General features: G+C 44.3%; 2 protein-coding genes across 2 annotated transcripts; both read right to left on the minus strand.

The window, feature by feature from the left end:
• Nucleotides 1-7,943: 7,943 nt before the first annotated feature.
• On the minus strand, nucleotides 7,944-13,722 carry gpr18 (G protein-coupled receptor 18). The gene is made up of 2 exons (XM_031586643.2): nucleotides 12,067-13,722; nucleotides 7,944-11,194 (listed from the first exon to the last, which is right to left on the minus strand). The coding sequence occupies exon 2, from the start codon at nucleotides 11,177-11,179 to the stop codon at nucleotides 10,178-10,180; it is 1,002 nt and encodes a 333-aa protein (XP_031442503.1). The 5' UTR covers nucleotides 11,180-11,194; nucleotides 12,067-13,722; the 3' UTR covers nucleotides 7,944-10,177.
• Nucleotides 13,723-14,577: 855 nt separating this feature from the next.
• On the minus strand, nucleotides 14,578-18,417 carry gpr183a (G protein-coupled receptor 183a). Its single transcript, XM_031586652.2, has 2 exons — nucleotides 18,197-18,417; nucleotides 14,578-16,817 (listed from the first exon to the last, which is right to left on the minus strand). Exon 2 carries the CDS (start codon nucleotides 16,791-16,793, stop codon nucleotides 15,690-15,692), a length of 1,104 nt encoding a protein of 367 aa, XP_031442512.1. The 5' UTR covers nucleotides 16,794-16,817; nucleotides 18,197-18,417; the 3' UTR covers nucleotides 14,578-15,689.
• Nucleotides 18,418-18,634: the final 217 nt, after the last annotated feature.

Raw genomic sequence — 18,634 nt, forward strand, 5'->3', positions numbered from 1 at the left:
TTCCTCATAAACATGGTGCATGGTGTCTAATGAAGGTTCACTGAGAATGTATTTTATGAAAGCCTTTTCATTCATTACTCGGGTTACATAACACAAGATGATTTACTACATAAATTAACATGCATTTTTGTGCATTCATTGACCTGACTTATCATACATAACAGAAATAGAGGTAGGGACAAGGGGCAAGAGTTAGGTAGATACAACAAGCGACTGTGGTGGTGCAGAAATGTATAAAGCAAAGTCATTTCCCCTAATGATGTAATTGCTTCGGTTGCTTTTGTTCTCTGTGTTTAATTATTATTGTCTCTGTTAAATTGTTTTTTCTGTGGTGTGTGTGGTTTTCACCCAGTTTGTAATTGGGTGAATCTGTGTTAGTGTATAATCACCTAAAACCATTGATTTGGGCTGGTATTCAATTTCACATGTGAGTGGTTTGAGAATGGTTCAAAATCTCATTCACAGTGAGACAAATTCAGGTGTGCAGTGTCCGAGGCAATGAATAACCAGGTGGATCCACAGATCTTTCTTCATTTCTTCCCCTTGTCAGGAGGGAAGGTAGGATATTTGATGTTCGAGACGCCCACACACATACACACCCACACTCACATCCACACATGCAAACACATCACAAACACACACTAGCTATTAACCTTCCTCCAGCTCATCAACTTTATTTTGCAATCTTCCCTGTGAACCATTAGAATACCCTGAAGAAATGACTTTCCAATTAAAGAGGATCTAGGAAAAGAACGCCTTTTTATCTCCAACTCCTGGAATTCTTTATTCCAATAATTTAAATTGGAATTGATTTTTCAATTTAGCTGCTTACTGCTATGGACAGCTCACAGAAAGACAAGCCAGAGAGAGAGAGAGAGAGAGAGAGAGAGAGAGAGACAGAGAGAGCGAGAGGAAGAGTGAGAGGGAAAGCTAGACTAAATAGAGTTGTGTTGTGAGATGTCTGTTGAGACTCTGCAGCTTTCTTAAATGTGTGGGGGCCCCCTGTTTGCCTTAATGTGTTTCTATCAGACAACAGGTTTGTCACACAGAGAAGCCAATCATGTGTGGCCCCCATGAACCCCCACCCCTGTGTCTGACCAGTGCTTGCAGCTTTCAGCCTTGCCATGAAATATGACGGCTCTTCTTAGAGAGCATCTGTACAAGATAGGGTTGCTCATTTTGTCCAGATATTCTCCTTTGCGATAAACTAATGACTTATCACCATCATCATTATCAATAAATATTACTACATCATTATGTGGAAATAGTTTGAGCGCTATCATTGTGTTCAAGAGGTATCAACTCATTGTTAATTCAGAAGTGTTTAAACACTGACCATGTTCAAGGGCTGAATTATCTTTAGGCTATGTTTACATCTCTGACTCTGACATTAATATTTTCGTCAAACATTGTATTGTATTTGAAGTTGTTGAATCATTTCTAGCTCAAAAACCATTTGGAAATTCTCTTAGAGTTGAGCTGTCACGGTAAACCTAAAAGAGGTGTTCATTCAGCAATCCAACCCGACAATGGCACAAATAATGGCATGACTGTTAGCTTGCAAGCTCAAGGTGGAAGTGCTGTACATAGCCGTGATATTATTTACACAACTTACATAGTATGATTGAAACTGAATTTAAATAAAAATGCATTTGATTGCTGCATGTTGCTAGCGAATGCTGGCTATTGTCACGTTGCACGTTACAACTGGTGCATTTGTCCTGTGCTATGCTGAGGCCATGCAGTTCTAATCACAGTAATGAGAACCTGCATCCTGGCTGAGTGTTCCGCAAGCAGGCTACACTGAATACTGTACAGTGTTCACATTTTAAAGACGTGCCTATCATTTCCTGTCACTTGTTTTATGTGCGGCGGCAGGAAATAAGATGAAGAGCCAAAAGTGACCAAAGGTTACAACTTGTACGACATCGTGCTCTCTTGTAAAAGGTCCCCACCATTACCACAGCAAATTTCCCATGCTGTCTCGCTCCGACGAAAACAGTTGTCCTTCCCCTTCGCTCGTATTGGAATCAGATGTGGGCGAAGCCCTATGAAGTCTTCCCCTATGAAGCCCTGCCGGCTGCCTAATAATGAGCGTTTACTGTTTCCCTTACTATGGATACCACTTTTATAGGGTCGGGTTCAAGGCTAAATTATTTTCCCCTGGCTGTTTTACGGAAGTGTTTAAGTCGGAGAGGCCGGAGCTTTTGTGGACTGATGGCTCTCTCTTTAGTTCTTGACAGCTGTGTTGGCTTGTTTCGCTCTCCCTCGTTCTCCCGAGTTGTTTAATATAGTTGTGCTGCAGGAGTTACGGGGGAAGATTAATGGACACGGAGGACGTGTGGCAGTTGTGAGGAGGGCGCAGGACAGAGTCGGCCTGTCGCCATCTGTTCTCCGTGCCTTTTACAGCTCTCTCTTTTAGTGGAGGGAGATGCAAGCCATGCCGATCTCCCTCAGATGCACCCTCTTGTCGCCCGAGACCGCGGTACGGTTAATTGTCGGCGGGGACGTGACGGACACGAAGCAAGGCATTGTCAGTCGGCCATGTGTTTTATTTCCCGCCTAACAGTGTTTTATTTCTTCAGTGTCGTCGTGGTAGAGGCTGAGTCAAAGGAATGTGCACCGCAGAAGGGACTGGGGGGGAATGGGAAGACATGATTAAGATGTTCTTGAGGCTAAACAGGACTCTCACAGATATGAGATCGAATTACAGTCGCAGGCCATTCGTTTTCACATTTGACAGGACAGGAAACAAAGTAGCCTACATCCACGAAATCTTTATCTCACCAAAAGAAAGGATCCAGATGCAGGAACAATTTAATCACATCGTAAAAACTAATTATGTGCAAAAGACCAGGTGAATCCGCTGAAATGACACAGACACGGGGAGACACTATGTCCATTTGTTGTTTTTGTTTGGTTCACGGGGGGAGACTTTGGTTATGTTAAACAACAAAGCCATCTTCTCTCCCAGTGCAAACATCTGTAAGGCAAAATGAAGTTTCCTCTCTGAGTATCAATCTTGTAATTGAGCTCTCGGAGGCTGTACGTGACACGCACACACAAGCGCCCCTCAGGCCCGTCTTATTCCACACATGCCGGTGCCCTGTGCTGTCATGCTGAAGAGGTCTTCTTCTCTCCTCTCTCTCTCTCTCTCTCTCTCTCTCTCTCTCTCTCTCTCTCTTGCTCTCTCACTCTCTCACTCTCTCTTTCTTGCTGTGTGCTTTGTGTGAACAGCCTGGTTTCTCTTGAACTTGTGTCTTTATATCTCCCTCTATATATCCGTCCTTCCCTTGCTCAGTTATCCAGGTTTCTCTATCTCCATCTTCTCTACCATTATCTATCTCTCTCTCTTTCTTTCTTTCTCCCTCTGTCTCTCTTTCATACCTACAGACAATAACCACTTTCTCTTTTTGGTTTCAACAAGATGTGTCTCACTGCTAATCCCCCCCCCCCCCCCCATTCACACACACACAGGTCTCTCTCTCTCACACACACACACTCTGTCTGGACCTGCTCGAGAGGTTTTCTTTTCTGGCCACAAATGGATTTCAATTATTTTGCATACAGGGATTTTCCTATAATGAGCTTTGACATGGACACACCATTGACTAGGAGATTGGATTGAATTGTTTTCTCAGTTGGTAACTTCAGAAGCATAACAGGCAAGACGGCCAAGAAGTGGAGGAGAAGGAGAAAAAGAAGAGGAGGAGGAGGTAGAATAAGACGGAGGAGGAGGGAGAGGAGACTGTGAGGGTGAAGGATGGATGTCTTAGATCCCCTGCTCCACAAACACCTCTCTCTTTGTAGCTTGTACAGACGCAGTGTTCTGGAATTACAATGTTCATGTCTCTTCTCCCTGTTGTAACTCCTCTCTCGCTCTCTCTCTTTCTTTCTCTCTCTCTCTCTCTCTCTTTCTCTATCTCTCTTTCTCTCTCTCTCTCTTTTTTCTCGTTCAGTGCAGGGATACAAGAGGATCATGTTGGAAGTTTAAGTGAGACGAAATTAAATATTAAACAAATCTGACACGGTCCCTGTCGGAGAGACGTCCCCACCTCGTATGATACAATTAAAGCCGTTTCGCCCGTGCGACGTGCGGAACACTCGATCCGCTCCCCGAACGCCGTCAGGAAACACACTACTTTACAGACTTAAAATAAATCTTGTACTAATCTATTGAAAAGCTGACAAGAGAAGCCCAAGGTTTCAAGGCACTTAGCTGAGTAGTGTAAAGGGAGGGGGGTGGGGGGCTGTACATTATTTATATCCTCTAATGGTGCTCGATTCTCGCGCTCACTGTGTGAATCAGCCTCGGTACAATCTGCTAAAATAACCACGGGTGTAATCAAAGCCACACATTTTCCTCACTTCTCTTCTGCTAACTGGAGGGTCAATGGGAGTTGTTCTCTTTTTTTCACAGAAGAGCACATTCTTTATGGGAGATTATCCCTTTTAATAGAGATTAAAGACTGCAAGGTGCAAGCGTATTTTGCCAAAGAGATAGGATCTTTATGTGTGAGCAGCAGAAAGTAAATATCAGTGCACTCAAGAGACATCACACAATCGTGGAGGGTGTGTGTGCGTGTCTGTGTGAATGTGTGTTACACGTTTCAGTGGGATCTTTCTCTGTGTTTGTGTGTGTGTGTGTGTGTGTGTGGTATTTCTGTGCATACGTGAGTACGTGTGTGTCTGTCTGTGTGTGCACATGTGTTCGTGTGTGTGTGAAATATCCTAAACACACCAAAGACTTCTAAGGTGTCTCAATTCACACCTCTTGAAGTGTGTGTAATATCCACATACCTAATGCACACTGGAAAACATGAACACCTCCAGACATGGAGATTGGCTATCCGTTCTCTCATTTAACATCCTGCTGCACCGCACCGTCTACCTGGAGGGAAGGAGCTGTGCACGAGTGTCCTGGAAGAGGATCGAACCACAGGGAGCAGCTGGCTTATATAACCCAGATCTTAGCTGGGATAGAGCACCAACCCATAGCTGACTCTGATACTGATTCGGCCCAGTTGTGGCCCAGTTGTGGCCCAGTTGTGGCGCGAGGTCAGTGCTGGGGTCTGTCATGCTGCGTGTAATTACAAGAGGATGTCTTTTCATGTGCAGTAATAGAAACAAGATGACAACATTAATGATACGCGCCAGAGCTCGTGGGCTTTGAATGCTATGTATGTTTTTGCATCTCGCATAAAAACAAATCATATCCTGTAATGTTTCTCCTCAGTAGCCTCGAGGGGATTTCTTCACAGTGTCGTATATATCCAGCGCATTTTCCATAAACTGTTATTTATAGTTGTTTTCAAAAGTAATGACTCGGTGTGTGGTGGGATGTTCTTCAATCGCTCGTGGTATCAAAAGGAAAACAAATGTCCATCGGAGGCCTCGACTTAGCCGTTTCCTCCCCGCTTTTCCCCATAACGGGCTCTCTTCAATATACTCTGTTTGGGGGGGATGCTTTCTTAAAGCACTCCCAGAGTAATTATAGCATGTTTGTCACAGTAGTCAAGAAAGCTAAACATGAAGTTGGCCGGACTCCGAAAGCTGAGGGCCCAGATCCGCTTTTTTATTTAGCTTTTAGTGTTTTCCCAATGACTTAGGGACTGCAGAAAACACCATCCCACTGTGGTGATGAAAGGGTTAAATGAAGTGCCTATATGCCCACTGAGAGTTTAGTAGGGGTTTATACGTTGAGCTTGGAACTTGCTGTCACCTTCATGTTTTTTATATGATTCCCGAATCCTTTTGTGACATGACTTCTCGTATGAACAGTAAAATCCCATTTCAATTCCCACTGCTACCACAACAGGCAGAGTAGATGCAGCAGTTTGCTCATGCATGAAGCTGCACTGTGTCAATCCAGCATGACACACACACACACACACACACACACACACACACACACACACACACACACACACACACACACACACATGCACACACACACACACACACACAGGAAACGCACCCGGCAATATTCAGGAAACAAATACGCCAGTGTCGCTACTGATCGTTACTGTGATAGTGTGTGCTGACAAGCAGAGTCTATTAAGCTGTCCTCAAATATGCAAAATGATATGATTTTACAATGATTACATATTCTCTTCGCAGCCGGCTGGCTTTATGCATCTCCATTTGTCATTGACTATTGTGTCCAATTATATGATTAGCTTTGAACACTCCAGCTCTCCGAGTGCTCTCGTGTGTTCCACTGCACTGAGTGATTCACAAACAAAGTCATTACAACATGTATTCACACATATCAAATAACAAACAGATGGCCACTGTGCACGCAGGCTGATTTGTTTTCGACATGAGCGACGGAAAGCGAGAGAGAGAGTGAAAGAGTGAGTGAGACAGAGAGAATGAAAGAGAAGAGGAGGTGGATGGGGCGGGGGGAGGAGGAGGAGGAGGGAGAGAAAAAGGGGAAAAAAGAGAGGTAGTTTTATTTAGCTTTGTTTAGCGTGCTGGCTGTTTTATTCCCAGCAAGAAGCAGCTGTTTGCTAGGCCGCTTAAATCAGCTCATATGAAAGACAATCTTGTTTTCATTAATTTTTTTTTCTCTCCCTCCTCTCCTCAATCCCCCCCCCCAAACCACCAACACCCGCTCGTATGACAAAAGCACTTGTTGTGAAGATTCAAAATTACCAAGAGAAGCTTCTGGATAATTCATCACAGGCTGGACAAGGGACTTTTTAATTGTTGCGACTGTCAGTTGCCATCAAAGCGAGTTTGGTGCCTTTGAAGTGTAACAGGTGGGCTGGCGGTAGCTCTCTCTTGTGTGCAGGGTGTCTGTTCTGTGCCACTGGACACGTGCGTCGACAGGAAGCTCGGAGGCCTGCTTGTCATGGGGACTTCCACCCAGTGACAGATGCTCTTCTATCAGCCATCCAAAAACACACACAAATAAATTAATAATTTCATTAAAAACAACCCCCCCCACCAAACAAACTTTTGCTCCTGCAGTTCTCTCACACTGTGTGGTTAGTCTGGCAGCAGCATTTTTACTGTAAAAGAGGATTTGCTTTGAATATTTTTATAATCCCCTCGACGTGCCCTGCAATTAACCTCACACACGGGGTATTACGGTTTGCACTGCTACATATAGCAGAGCACCACAAGTTCCCTCTGTTGTTGAATTTATCCAGCCTTTTATGTTACAAATATTATTGCTACCCTCTGTTAGACTTTTAATCAGCACACACAGTTCTTTTTGTCCTCTGTGGTTGATGAGAGATCCACCATGTGTTGTTTTGGGGGGGAAAGAAAAATTAGCCGTGCAGATCAGCGTGGTTCAAATGCAGCCGCGATACAGATGTTTAGCTTTGAGGTGTGGCGCCCATATGCTCTCCTCAGTTCATCTGTTGCCTTTTTTTGACAGAATAATGGTTAATGTGGCCATCTTGATCTCGCCGAATGATAAAAGACATCCGTCTGGTGTCGGTCGGCCGAAACCAAAACATCCAGTGTTGCTCTCTTCCATAAAAATGACCAATGCCAGGAGAGAGTCTCCTTCTGTGCCCCAACAGGTCTGTTTTTCTATCCACTGCTGCTTTACAGAAGCCGACCCTTATCAACATTTCTTCTTTAGAACGATACGAACCCACAACTAAAGGAGAAATGAGGCTGAAATGAACACACACCGCCCCCCCTCCCTTCGACTACTTCATGCACTCCTTCATCTCTTATTCCTCCTCTGTCAATAATCCAGCTCACTTCCTGTAGTTTTATCATTTATCTCCTTGCTGTGTGTTCTTTTAATGCTCTGGCTTTGATGTTTATCTCGCTCTTCTCGGTCAGAGTGTACTTCTTCTCATCATTGCACTCACTGTATGGGGCAGTGGGGTGAGGGGGGGGGGGGGGGGGGGGTTGACGACACTGTTGTCTTGACACATTTTTCCATTTCCCTGATTAATGATAAGACCTCCATTTGGTGTATTTTGATGCTTTGATTTAATTTGTTTAATCAGCTGTCACATTGTAGTCATGGTAAAGTAGTTGTGGTGGTGGCAGGTGGGTAGGCTTGCTGAATAGGTCTGCCAGGGCATGGGAATTCTAAGTGCCTGTTGTGGAGTGCTGCCATCTGCTGGTTGTGGTGAGAACTGGTCAGCAGAGAATGATGAAACGTGTCCTGAGCAACAGCGCCTCCCCCTGGATGAAAAGGAACTTGCCATTACAAGTTACTGTGATCGACAACAAAGCAGGAATTTATTAGAATACATAATTTAGTGGTTTTCTTTCTAATTGTCATCATAAAAATTGATGCTTTGAAAGAAATGTCAGCGGGATTCCCCTGGGCACTGCAATCAGCGGCAAAGATTTTCAAAAAATGTTAACCAGTCAAGATTTTACAAAGAGGCAGTGAATGGAGGGTGTGGAGTAATGGCATACCCACTTAGGAGTACCGTTGTGGTCCTAAGTTTTTTTTTTCAACAAGGACGTAAACTTGGGAAATTTGCTGAGAGTTTCTTCTTGTCTCTGCTGTTTTTATTCGGCTTGTTTGCTCTGGTTAGCACCACTATCATATTTTCTAATTGACATCGCTGTGAAGTGACTAACCTACAAACACGACCCTCATTGACACCCTGACGATTCATTGTTGAGTGGGAAACTGGAAGTTACAAAAAGTTAATTATAAAAAATAAAAAAAAACACCATAAAACCCGTTCAAAATTCAAAGTAATCTACTCTTTCCGGATCCCCCTAGTGGCCAAGGTCCTTGACTGCAGCCCATGTTGCCCAATAGTGTAACGCAGCCTTACAAACTACACTTGTAATCTACAAAAACAACCACATTAAATGTACAAATTACCAAAAAGAAATCAAGTGACTTGTCATGATCATTTCGTGTAGAAAGATGATAGTTCATTATAGATTACAGATTGAAACATGGTTGTGTATTTTATTTATGCAAAAATGGTTTGAACAACAATGTAACACACACTTAAGAATTAAAGTGCCTTAAAGTGGGAGTCCAGCTGCCAAAAATGAGGTTGTTAAGTTGGTATGTTGGCTGAAGAACTGACTGTTTCTATGACTTATGTAGGTTAATTTGCATTGTAATAATGTTTTTGCTTTATTTTAGGATCATGTCTTTTTATTTTTATCCTTGAAATGAATGTTTTTGGGGTCTGTTTTCAGATGAAGACAAGTATACCTAGATCCACTGAATGTCTTCAAACAAAGGTAATGTCTTTCTTAAGACGCATGTTGGTCAGACTAAGGTCTCGTCTCACTGCTCAGGTGCCACTTCTGTGATTTACCAACTCCTTGCATGTTTGTGCCTAACCCTAGATGTGGAGAAAAAAGAAATCCAGCAACACAACATTCTTCAAATCTTGAACTTTTTAAACCACAATCGTTGCTGGATTCTCCGCACCTTGATATTTACCTCATCCTGATCCAAACATTCTCACAGCACTCTGACCCCTCTAGGTTTCTGTGAGTACTACACCTCTGTTGGCCACTCCTCCAAGACCCATGATGATAAAAGTGGTATCTTACGCGTGCAAGGGTACAAGTGACAGTAATGGGATAAAATAAATGTGTGTCTCTGAAAAGTGTCTCTTTCATCTGGTCAATACCCCACTCTTTCTCATAGCCACAACTGCAACCTTTTTCTTTCTCTCCTGTCTGCACCCACAAATCAAAGTTATACCTTACATTGCACAGGCAGTTTGTTCTCGCTTTGCTGACTAAGTTCAGCCTCAAAGTAGAAGTTCTGTTAGCACTGTTGTGAGAAGAGTCACAACGCACACACACATACACACACACATATACACACACAAAAACACAAACCATGGCTCACAAGAATAGCTTAATCTCCATGCTATGGTCAGTTTGATCTTCAGAAGACATTAGTCTTTCAAGCTTCTGTTCAGCATTTTCACGCCTTTCACCTTAACATTTCATCCTCATTTTGTCATATTGGGTGTCTATAGCACCCTCTCTACCATTGCTGGTAATGACGAAACTTGGCTCTGACTGGGTTATTTGTGTTTCGATGCCCATCCCCTCTACGGTCATCCATCCCATTCATCCCAAAAGTGCCCAGCTGAGACCATTGTGTCTACATCTCCCTGAGCCCTCGGAACAATGAGGCTTGAGTCAGACCGAGTCGTTTGTTTTCGGGCGCTCGTCCAGTCTGCGGACCCGGTACGCCCCCGGCTCAGATCATGGCGCTGGTGAGGTTACTGAGCGAGCGCACGCTGCTGGTGCGCACACTCTTCCTCCGCACGCTGCGCAAGTAGTTCCGGTAGAGGACGACGCTGATGACGCGGTCCTGGAACTGCTTGGAGACGATGTAATAGAGGACGATGTCCAGCACGGTGCTCAGGCTCATCAGGAGCGTGGTGAAGGCGCCCCAGCTGCTGTAGGCCTCGCCGGTGTCGGGCGACAGGAGGAGGAAGACGAAGCAGACGTGGTAGGGCACGAAGCACACCAGCACCTGGATGATGAGCGTGACGATGATGCGGATGGACTTCTGCTTGACCTTGGGCTTGAGCTTGGACGTGCGTCCGTGCATGAGGTTGTCCACGATGACGGCGTAGCAGCCCACCATGATGCACATGGGCACGATGAAGAAGAAGATGAGCCGGGCGAAGTTGATAGGGTTGTCGCGGCGCAGGTGCACGATGTCACGCATCTTCAGGCACGTGGTGAAGTTGCGCCCGGGGACCGCGTCCGGGTCGTCGTCGGTGAAGAGCAGCGGAGCCGTGCAGCCCAGCGTCATCACCCAGACGCAGGCGCACGACACCATCGCCTTGGGCGTGCTCTTCAGCTCTCGGCTGTGCCGCGGCTGCACGATAGCAATGTAGCGGTCGGCGCTTATTAGCGCAAACACCCACAGGGCCATGCACGGGTAGAAGACGGTCAACGCGGCGCTGACTCGGCAGAACATGTCGCCGAATGGCCAGTAGTCCCAAGAGTAGTAGACCATACGGAAGGGCAGGAGCAGGATGAAGAACAGATCCACCACGGCCACGTTGATCATGTGGATGGTGACCGAGGTTCTCTTCTTGGTTGTCAGGGCAAACACCCACAGGGCCGTGATGTTGACGGTGAAGCCGATGACGAAGAGGAAGCAGTAGAAGACCAGACCGGCTGTTCGGTACTCCGCCGGAGCCAGGTCCGCGGACCTGCTGCTCGCCAAAGACACGTTCTGATCCATGGTGGCGTCGCCAATCTGTGAGAACACCAAAGAGAAGTGTCAGATGTGTGGACAACAGATGAGGAAGTTGGATTTTGAAATCTGGGAAAGTACAGCCTCTATGGTAAACGGTTTGCCAAATAAGCCTCTGTGGAGAAAAGAGAAGTGTCTGACGGCTCTTTACCGTAATGTGTACATTAATAAGGAGATGCCCAGTGATCTGATGGCTCTTTACCGTAATGTGTACATTAATAAGGAGATGCCCAGTGATCTGATGGCTCTTTACCGTAATGTGTACATTAATAAGGGGATGCCCAGCTGCGGCATCCAATTTAGCACTGAATGAGAAACAAAACTGTGGGTATTTCACATTCTGATGAACGACTTTGGACTCGTTCCAAGGCAACAAAATGAAGTCTTTGGTCCATTTGGACACAGTGGGGGTGTCGAACAGCACAGAGAGCTGAAAAGGTTAAGTCATCAAACCATGTTTCAACAAGAAATAAGGCCTCTGAGAGAAAGTGGAAGCGGTACATGAATTTGCAAATAAAACGGAAGAGAGCCACACAGAAGAAGAAGTGAGAAGAGGTGAAGGTGTTTCTGATCTCACGAGAGGAAGCTCTAAGACCACTTACAAAAAACACAGCACCAACACTCCCCCCCCCCCACACACACACACACTCCCCTTTTAAGTGTAAAAGTAATGAAATACTACTGAAATACTTCATGTGATTCTTTACTTTTACTTTGAAACTCAGAAGTTCATAGTTAATAAAGGGAACGATGAAGCTTCTAAACCCAACACAAGGCCATACACTAATTTATCTTCAAGAAGAAGAAGTGGTCAGTGTATTGCACAGTAGACTTAATAGCAACATTACCATGGGATGAAGATATCAGTTCCTTACCTTTGTGACGTTTAGTACACCATCTTCTTATTTTGTTTATTCACACAAAAGCATCCAGGACGAAGAGAGACCTGCTCTGTAACCAGCTGCCGTCACACTGTACACCCCTCTTAAGCGGCAAAGAGGAAGTTATTTATAACCATTTCGTTCGGCTTTAGTTTAGTTGCATGTACCGAGAAGGGGGTTGTGAGAAGCACCACCACTTCCTGTGTCGCTTAGCAGCTTACTGGTGGAACAAAATGGCTTCGAAGTACACCTCCTCAGGAAAAAAATGATAACAATAATGTGTGATTAGAAAGTGGTGCGTGCTTGTCGGCAGAAAGCTGACAGGTTTAGGTTCTGGTTATTGATTGGAAAAATAGGGTTTGTCACAGTACATTAGCTCTCATGGGAGAGTGGCACAGCAGGTGGCAAGAGAAGGCATCTGGCATTGCAGAGTTTTAATTAACAACAGGATGTTGTGGCAGTTGCTATATAAACAGGAACTTAAATCTTTGGAATATGTCTCATGCTGATATTGGGAGGTGTTTTTTGTTTTTTTGTTCCCCCCCCCCAAAAATGAAATTAAAGTGTGGTAACCGGTAAGGCCGAGCTATGTTGGAGGTGAGATGAGATGAGATGAGATGAGATGAGAGACAAAGATTAGGAGCGGTTCATCTTAGAGTGTGGTTGTAACGCACTCACCCGGACGCTGATGCTTAAAGATGACTTGAGGAGATTTACACTGTAAATCAGCTGTACCATAACTAATTCACATGGCAACAAGACAAGCTAAAGCGTTAAATGACTACCACACTATTTTCATCTTTTCTGAGTGATCCTTTCCACTGGTTTAAATCACATGGTGAAGAAGGGTACGATGGAAACCCAAAATGGAGAAATACCATACTTCTCCATTTGCCCTTAGTCTTTTTCTCTTTCTGTTTCTCTTCTCACGGAATACACAGACGTATAAATAGATGACATGAAACAGTCTAATTTCAGTTGCAAGCATTTTACAGACATTATGCAACAATGTAGCCAGACTTGTTGCTAGTATTGATAAGCTGCCAAGCTCCTGAACCAAACAAGAGACATGATCACATCACTCCTATTTTAGCCTCTCTACACTAGCTCCCAGTATGTTTTAGAATAGATTTTATAAAATATTTCATTGATTACTTCTATGCCTCTCTCCTAGTTATATCTTGACCTCTTAGTACCGCATGCGCTGGTGTTTGAGATTCTCAGGCAGAGGTCTTTTGTCTGTTTCAAAGGCCCGGTTGAAAAATAAAGGGGACAGAGTATTTGCAGTCAGGGCCCTGTGGCGATCTGCCCAAGGAAATCAGGTTGGCTGAGTCAGTGACTTCCTTTAAATCCCTTCTTAAAACTATTTTTAATTTCCTTTGAATTGTCTTTTATGTCCTTTTAAAAAAATACTCTGTATTGGTGTACAGCTGTTTTGGTTTTGTACTTGTTTTATCTGTTTTTTTTTTTTTACCTGATTATTTTATTTTGTCACCTCTATGAAGCACTTTGTAACCTAGATTTTATAATTTATTTCATTATTATTATTGGTATTATTATTAGCCTTGAGTTCAGATGCTCAGCATTGTACCGTATATGGTTGGTTCGATTAAGACTTGTAGGCCTTTTGCTAAATGCTTTTTGACTGTAACATACTTTACCTTGTTGGTTAGAAAACTCATGGTACCATTCATAGTGGACCATGACATCACGACACTGACCTCTTTTTTAACCTGTTTTTGTTTTTAGTGGTCACAGGCTAGCACATGCATGCACTGTGCAGATGTTGTTTTCGGGGGTGTGCCTCACCACCAAATCCTATTCGTGGTCAGTGTATTCGGGGTCAGTGTATTCAAAGCTGCTCTCAGATGTACGTCTATGGTAGAAATTCAAGAGCTCTGTCTATACAAACAGCACATTTTGTAAAAAAAAAAATGGTGTAATTTAATTACAGGGAACGATTTGTGTACCACTTGATTGTTTCTGTCAATATATCTAATGAGGAAACATACCTGCAACTGCTATTAATCGTGATAACCTTCTAAACATGTTTTATGAAACCTGTTCTCAGCATACATTAAGGCTGAAGTTGTAATACAGAGAATGCCTTCAACGTATTGTTGGGTTTGTTGTAAATGTGTCCTGCTTGACACTGCCCTCTAGAGGTAGAAACATGTAACGACGTTTGGAAGTCTGCCAGACCCTCAGACGTCGTGGAAACTGGAATCACATTTTCTGCGTGGTACACTTTCCTACCAGAAAGAACAGTAATTGTGAATGTAAATGACATTCACTGACATGTAAATATCTCATCCACACCAAGCTTAAGTCCACACCAAGTGCATCATCTCCTCAGCAGGCACCACAATGTACGTGACACATGATCTGTTGAATTGTATGAGTTCATATACAACTATGTAAAAGAATAGGAGATTATGTTCCTATACTAAAGCCATGTTTAACCAAAACCACGTTTGTACTCCAACAAAATGTTGATTCACGTTGTACAAATTAGGGTTTTTATTCCAAAACGAATCGAATAGAAAGAAAAGGAAAAGAAGGATTCAAATCAAAGGTTATACCTTTTTTTTGTCTTTGTACCACAGGAAGTTACACTGCTTGTACATCCACGCACTCTAGCAGTGTGACATTTCAAATGGTGGCCACACAAGTCTTTATCAACACAACGCACACCAGTCACAGCAGACACTAGGGGGCGGTAGACATACAGAAACGTGTCGTAGAGCAGATGTCAAACTAACACAAAAACTATTACAAAAGCATAAACATGGATAAAAAAAGACAGTTGATCTCTACAGCATACACATGGATGTAAAAACAAGACAGTTGATCTCTACAGCATACACATGGATGTAAAAACAAGACAGTTGATCTCACCAGCATACACATGGATGTATAAACAAGACAGTTGATCTCACCAGCATACACATGGATGTTAAAAACAAGACATGGCTCAGACAGAAGACTTTCAGTTCCTGAAATAAGACATGAGTAGGAGGTATTTGTCACTCTCTATCTCTAAGTAACGGAGTACTTCATAATTTCGATCACCACTAATTGGTATCTGGGATGGCTTCTCGAATCCCATATCACATCGACTTATAAGCATTATAAACAACACTTGTGTGTTATAAGCATTATAAAGATAATTTGTGAAAGAATTCTTAACTTGATGCTGAGCAATGGGAGAAAGAGGAATCACTGGGAGACCTTTAGAATGCCCCTAACATGTTTCATGTGGTTTGCCCTTTGCAAACCGGAAGCAAAAGAACTTCATCCTCAGCAAGAAAAATGTTTTTATGAAAAGGAGAGACAGGTACATTAAAAAGAGACAGCCAGACAAATTTGGTGGCAATTTACATTTTAGCAGCCTCCATTTCCTTATCCCCTCTACGACAGAGTGTGTGTCTCTCAAGTGATTTATTAGAGAAGACTAACTAACTTGGTCTGAACAAGGAACCCGTTTTATCCAGCAGTTCATCAAAGCAGGTCATCAGGCTTCCCTTCAAATTTGTCCTCTTTTGGTGGACGAAAATGAAAAAAAAACATTACTGTCTCCTATTGCCACCATACAGTCCAGGCCCTGTCGCAGTCTCTTATTCCAATAGTTCAGATTGGTATGTAGAGCAGTGCTCGCTCCTGCTGTTGAGACGGATTCTGTTGTGGTCCAGGTCGCGGGAGGACTCCTCGGGCGAGGTGCGCACGGCGCTTGAGAAGGACATGCTCACCTGCCTCCTGAGGAGGTTCATCACTTTCTTCTTGTAGCCCTTGCAGGCGAAGAAGTAGATGAAGGGATCCAGGCAGGAGTTGAGGTTCATCAGACTCACGGTGAAGTGCAGCGAGATCTGGAAGTCGTGGAGCTCGGCGCAGTCAGGCTTGTATCGCAGCTTGCGGATCATGTACTGCAGCAGGTCCACGTGGTAGGGTGTGTAGCATACCACAAAGACCAGTATGACGCAGCAGATCACGCCGATGGCCTTCTTTTTAATGCGGCCCGACTTCTCTGCCAGGTTGTTGTTCTTGGCCGACACGTGCAGCTTGGAGAGGAGCCACGAGTAGCAGACCAGGATGATGACCATGGGGATCCCGTAACCCAGGAACACGGCACCAATGAGCATAAACGGGAGGTTGGGCACCTTCTCGAAGTTGGGGTACTCCATGCAGGTGATGTAGCCGCCAGGCTCCTTGTTGGTCATAGGCATGGAGAGCAGAGGCAGGGTCTGGGCAAGAACCAACAGCCACACCGCCACGCACACCCACTTGACCCGCTGGACCCTGCGGAAGCGAGCCATGCGCAGAGGCAGCACGATGGCGATGAAGCGGTCCACGCTCAGGCAGGTCATGAAGTTGACACCGGCGTAGGTGTTGATGTAGAACACCAGCGCTGTGGCCTTGCACGCCAGCTCGCCCAGTGGCCAGTGGAAGCCCCCGGCGTAGTACATCACCCGCAGCGGCAGGGAGAGCGAGAACAGGATGTCGGACACCACCAGGTTTGCCGAGTAGAGCGTGGTGGAGTTCATCTTGCGCAGGTTGGGCCGGATCACGTGCAGCGCCAAAGCATTGCCAAAGAGACCCACCACAAACACGATGGTGTAATGCAGGGGCATGAGCACCCGAGCCACCGGACGATGGTCGTATAGATTAGGGCAGGTGTCATCGGTGACGTTGACGCTTGGGTTTATATCCGTTGTTTCATCCATAGAGCCAGTGGAAAAGTCCTCTATCTGTAAGGTTGGACAAGGGCACAAGACAGTCGTGAGGATAGTACCAGGGGCGTAACTATAGGGGGTGCAGCAGGTGCGGTCGCACCTGGGCCCGTGGGCCTAGGGGGCCTGTAGCCGTTGCCCATAGACATATATATGTCAATCTAAATAGTCTGAATAGCCAAGTCGCATTGCCAAAAATACCGATGGATACCCATATTCAGCGAAAAAATTACACTGACAAGTGTTATAGGTGGAATATGTGCGCGGGGGGAGGGGGCATGGCGGCGGTGACGGCAGGGATTAGTGATCTACCCTGATAATTTCACAGTTTTAAGTGTTATAGGCAGAATATGTGTGCGGGGGAGGGGAGAGGGGGAGGGGGCGTGGCGGGGGTGGTTACAAACATGAAAAAAAGGGTACGGGACTGTAAAATCTTTGAGATCCACTGCTTCACACAACTGACTAGGGCCCTTCATAATAGCCTGCACCTGGGCCCGTCGTTACTACGTTACACCACTGGATAGTACGCTAGACCACACAGTTTCCTGAACACTGGCGGTCTCAGTTTCATGAGGGAAGTCTCGATTTGTGACTAAGGTCATTCATTTAGTTGTTTGTTTATTTTATTTACTTTGTAGTTAGGGGCTTTTCACAAATTTAAATGTCAGGTTCAGCCACACAAGTAACCACATGCGAGGCACGACACTCCCTCGTGGTTAGCTGGCCTTGGTCACTACACAAAGGACCAGGAAGTGGTGTCTCAGTCATTAGAAGCACGGAACAATAAGTGACCCCCCTTGCTGACATTCACACTGCTGAAATCTGTATTCCCCAGATCGGAGTTTCAAACAGAAATCTGTTTCCTGCCCTTATTCACACCTTGACACCCTCGCATGATTTCAGAGAACAGCTTCTGCGTTCATGTTAATAGTACTAGACCTTTCAAGTTAAAAACATACATTTTATTATTCCTTAATATGACCGATGACAAAAACACTACAAGCAGATGCATGATTACATGCTGTCTGTAAATAGTAAAATGTAAATTGTCATCACTGTACACCTACCGGACCAATTACCTCAGATTAATGGTTAGATTATAATTTCCACGAAAACATTATTTGCCTTAGTTGTCATACATGTCAAATGGACTTACTAATAATAATACATTCATAAAAAATCATAAAAACAAAAGGTACTTACTGTACAATCTCCCATTTTACTATATGACAACAAGTTATAGTTGCTAAACCATAAACATGGGATTATCCACAATTATTGCAAACACACACAAAGTTTTTGCATTATTATTATGAAACACACTGTAGATAGAAACATAACTTTGTTGATGCCATCAAGTTGTCAAATCTTATTTTGATTGTAATGGGGTCACTTACCAGATAAGTCAAGTTTTATCCTTGTGAAACAAAATGTTTGATCCACGACAGATTTTTTTCTTTTAGCATGGCACTATCACAAGTTCTCCCTCTCTCTCCTGTGGAGTCCAGCATAGGAGCGACTGTCAACTACAAAGAGACAAACGCAAATGAGCGGTCTAATTCCTATCCCTCTGTTACCATGGTGACTTTGTTTCCTGTATTGCGGTGCAAGTTCTCTGAATCTCCGTGCATCCTTTTTTCACTCTCTCAATGTTTTCATCTGCAGTGAAATGTATCTGGCTAATGACATGAGCAATGGTTAGCACATGTCCTCATCATCAATCTTCTCCTTTTATCGAAGCGCCTGTGGAGAAGCCATGATATGAAAACTAGACTTGTTTTTTTGTGATTTCTGACACCTCAGTAGAAAAAAAACACTAGAATCTGTCAACATTG

This window comes from Clupea harengus, chromosome 2 (genome assembly GCF_900700415.2).
Source record: "Clupea harengus chromosome 2, Ch_v2.0.2, whole genome shotgun sequence".
Classification (NCBI taxonomy): domain Eukaryota; kingdom Metazoa; phylum Chordata; class Actinopteri; order Clupeiformes; family Clupeidae; genus Clupea; species Clupea harengus.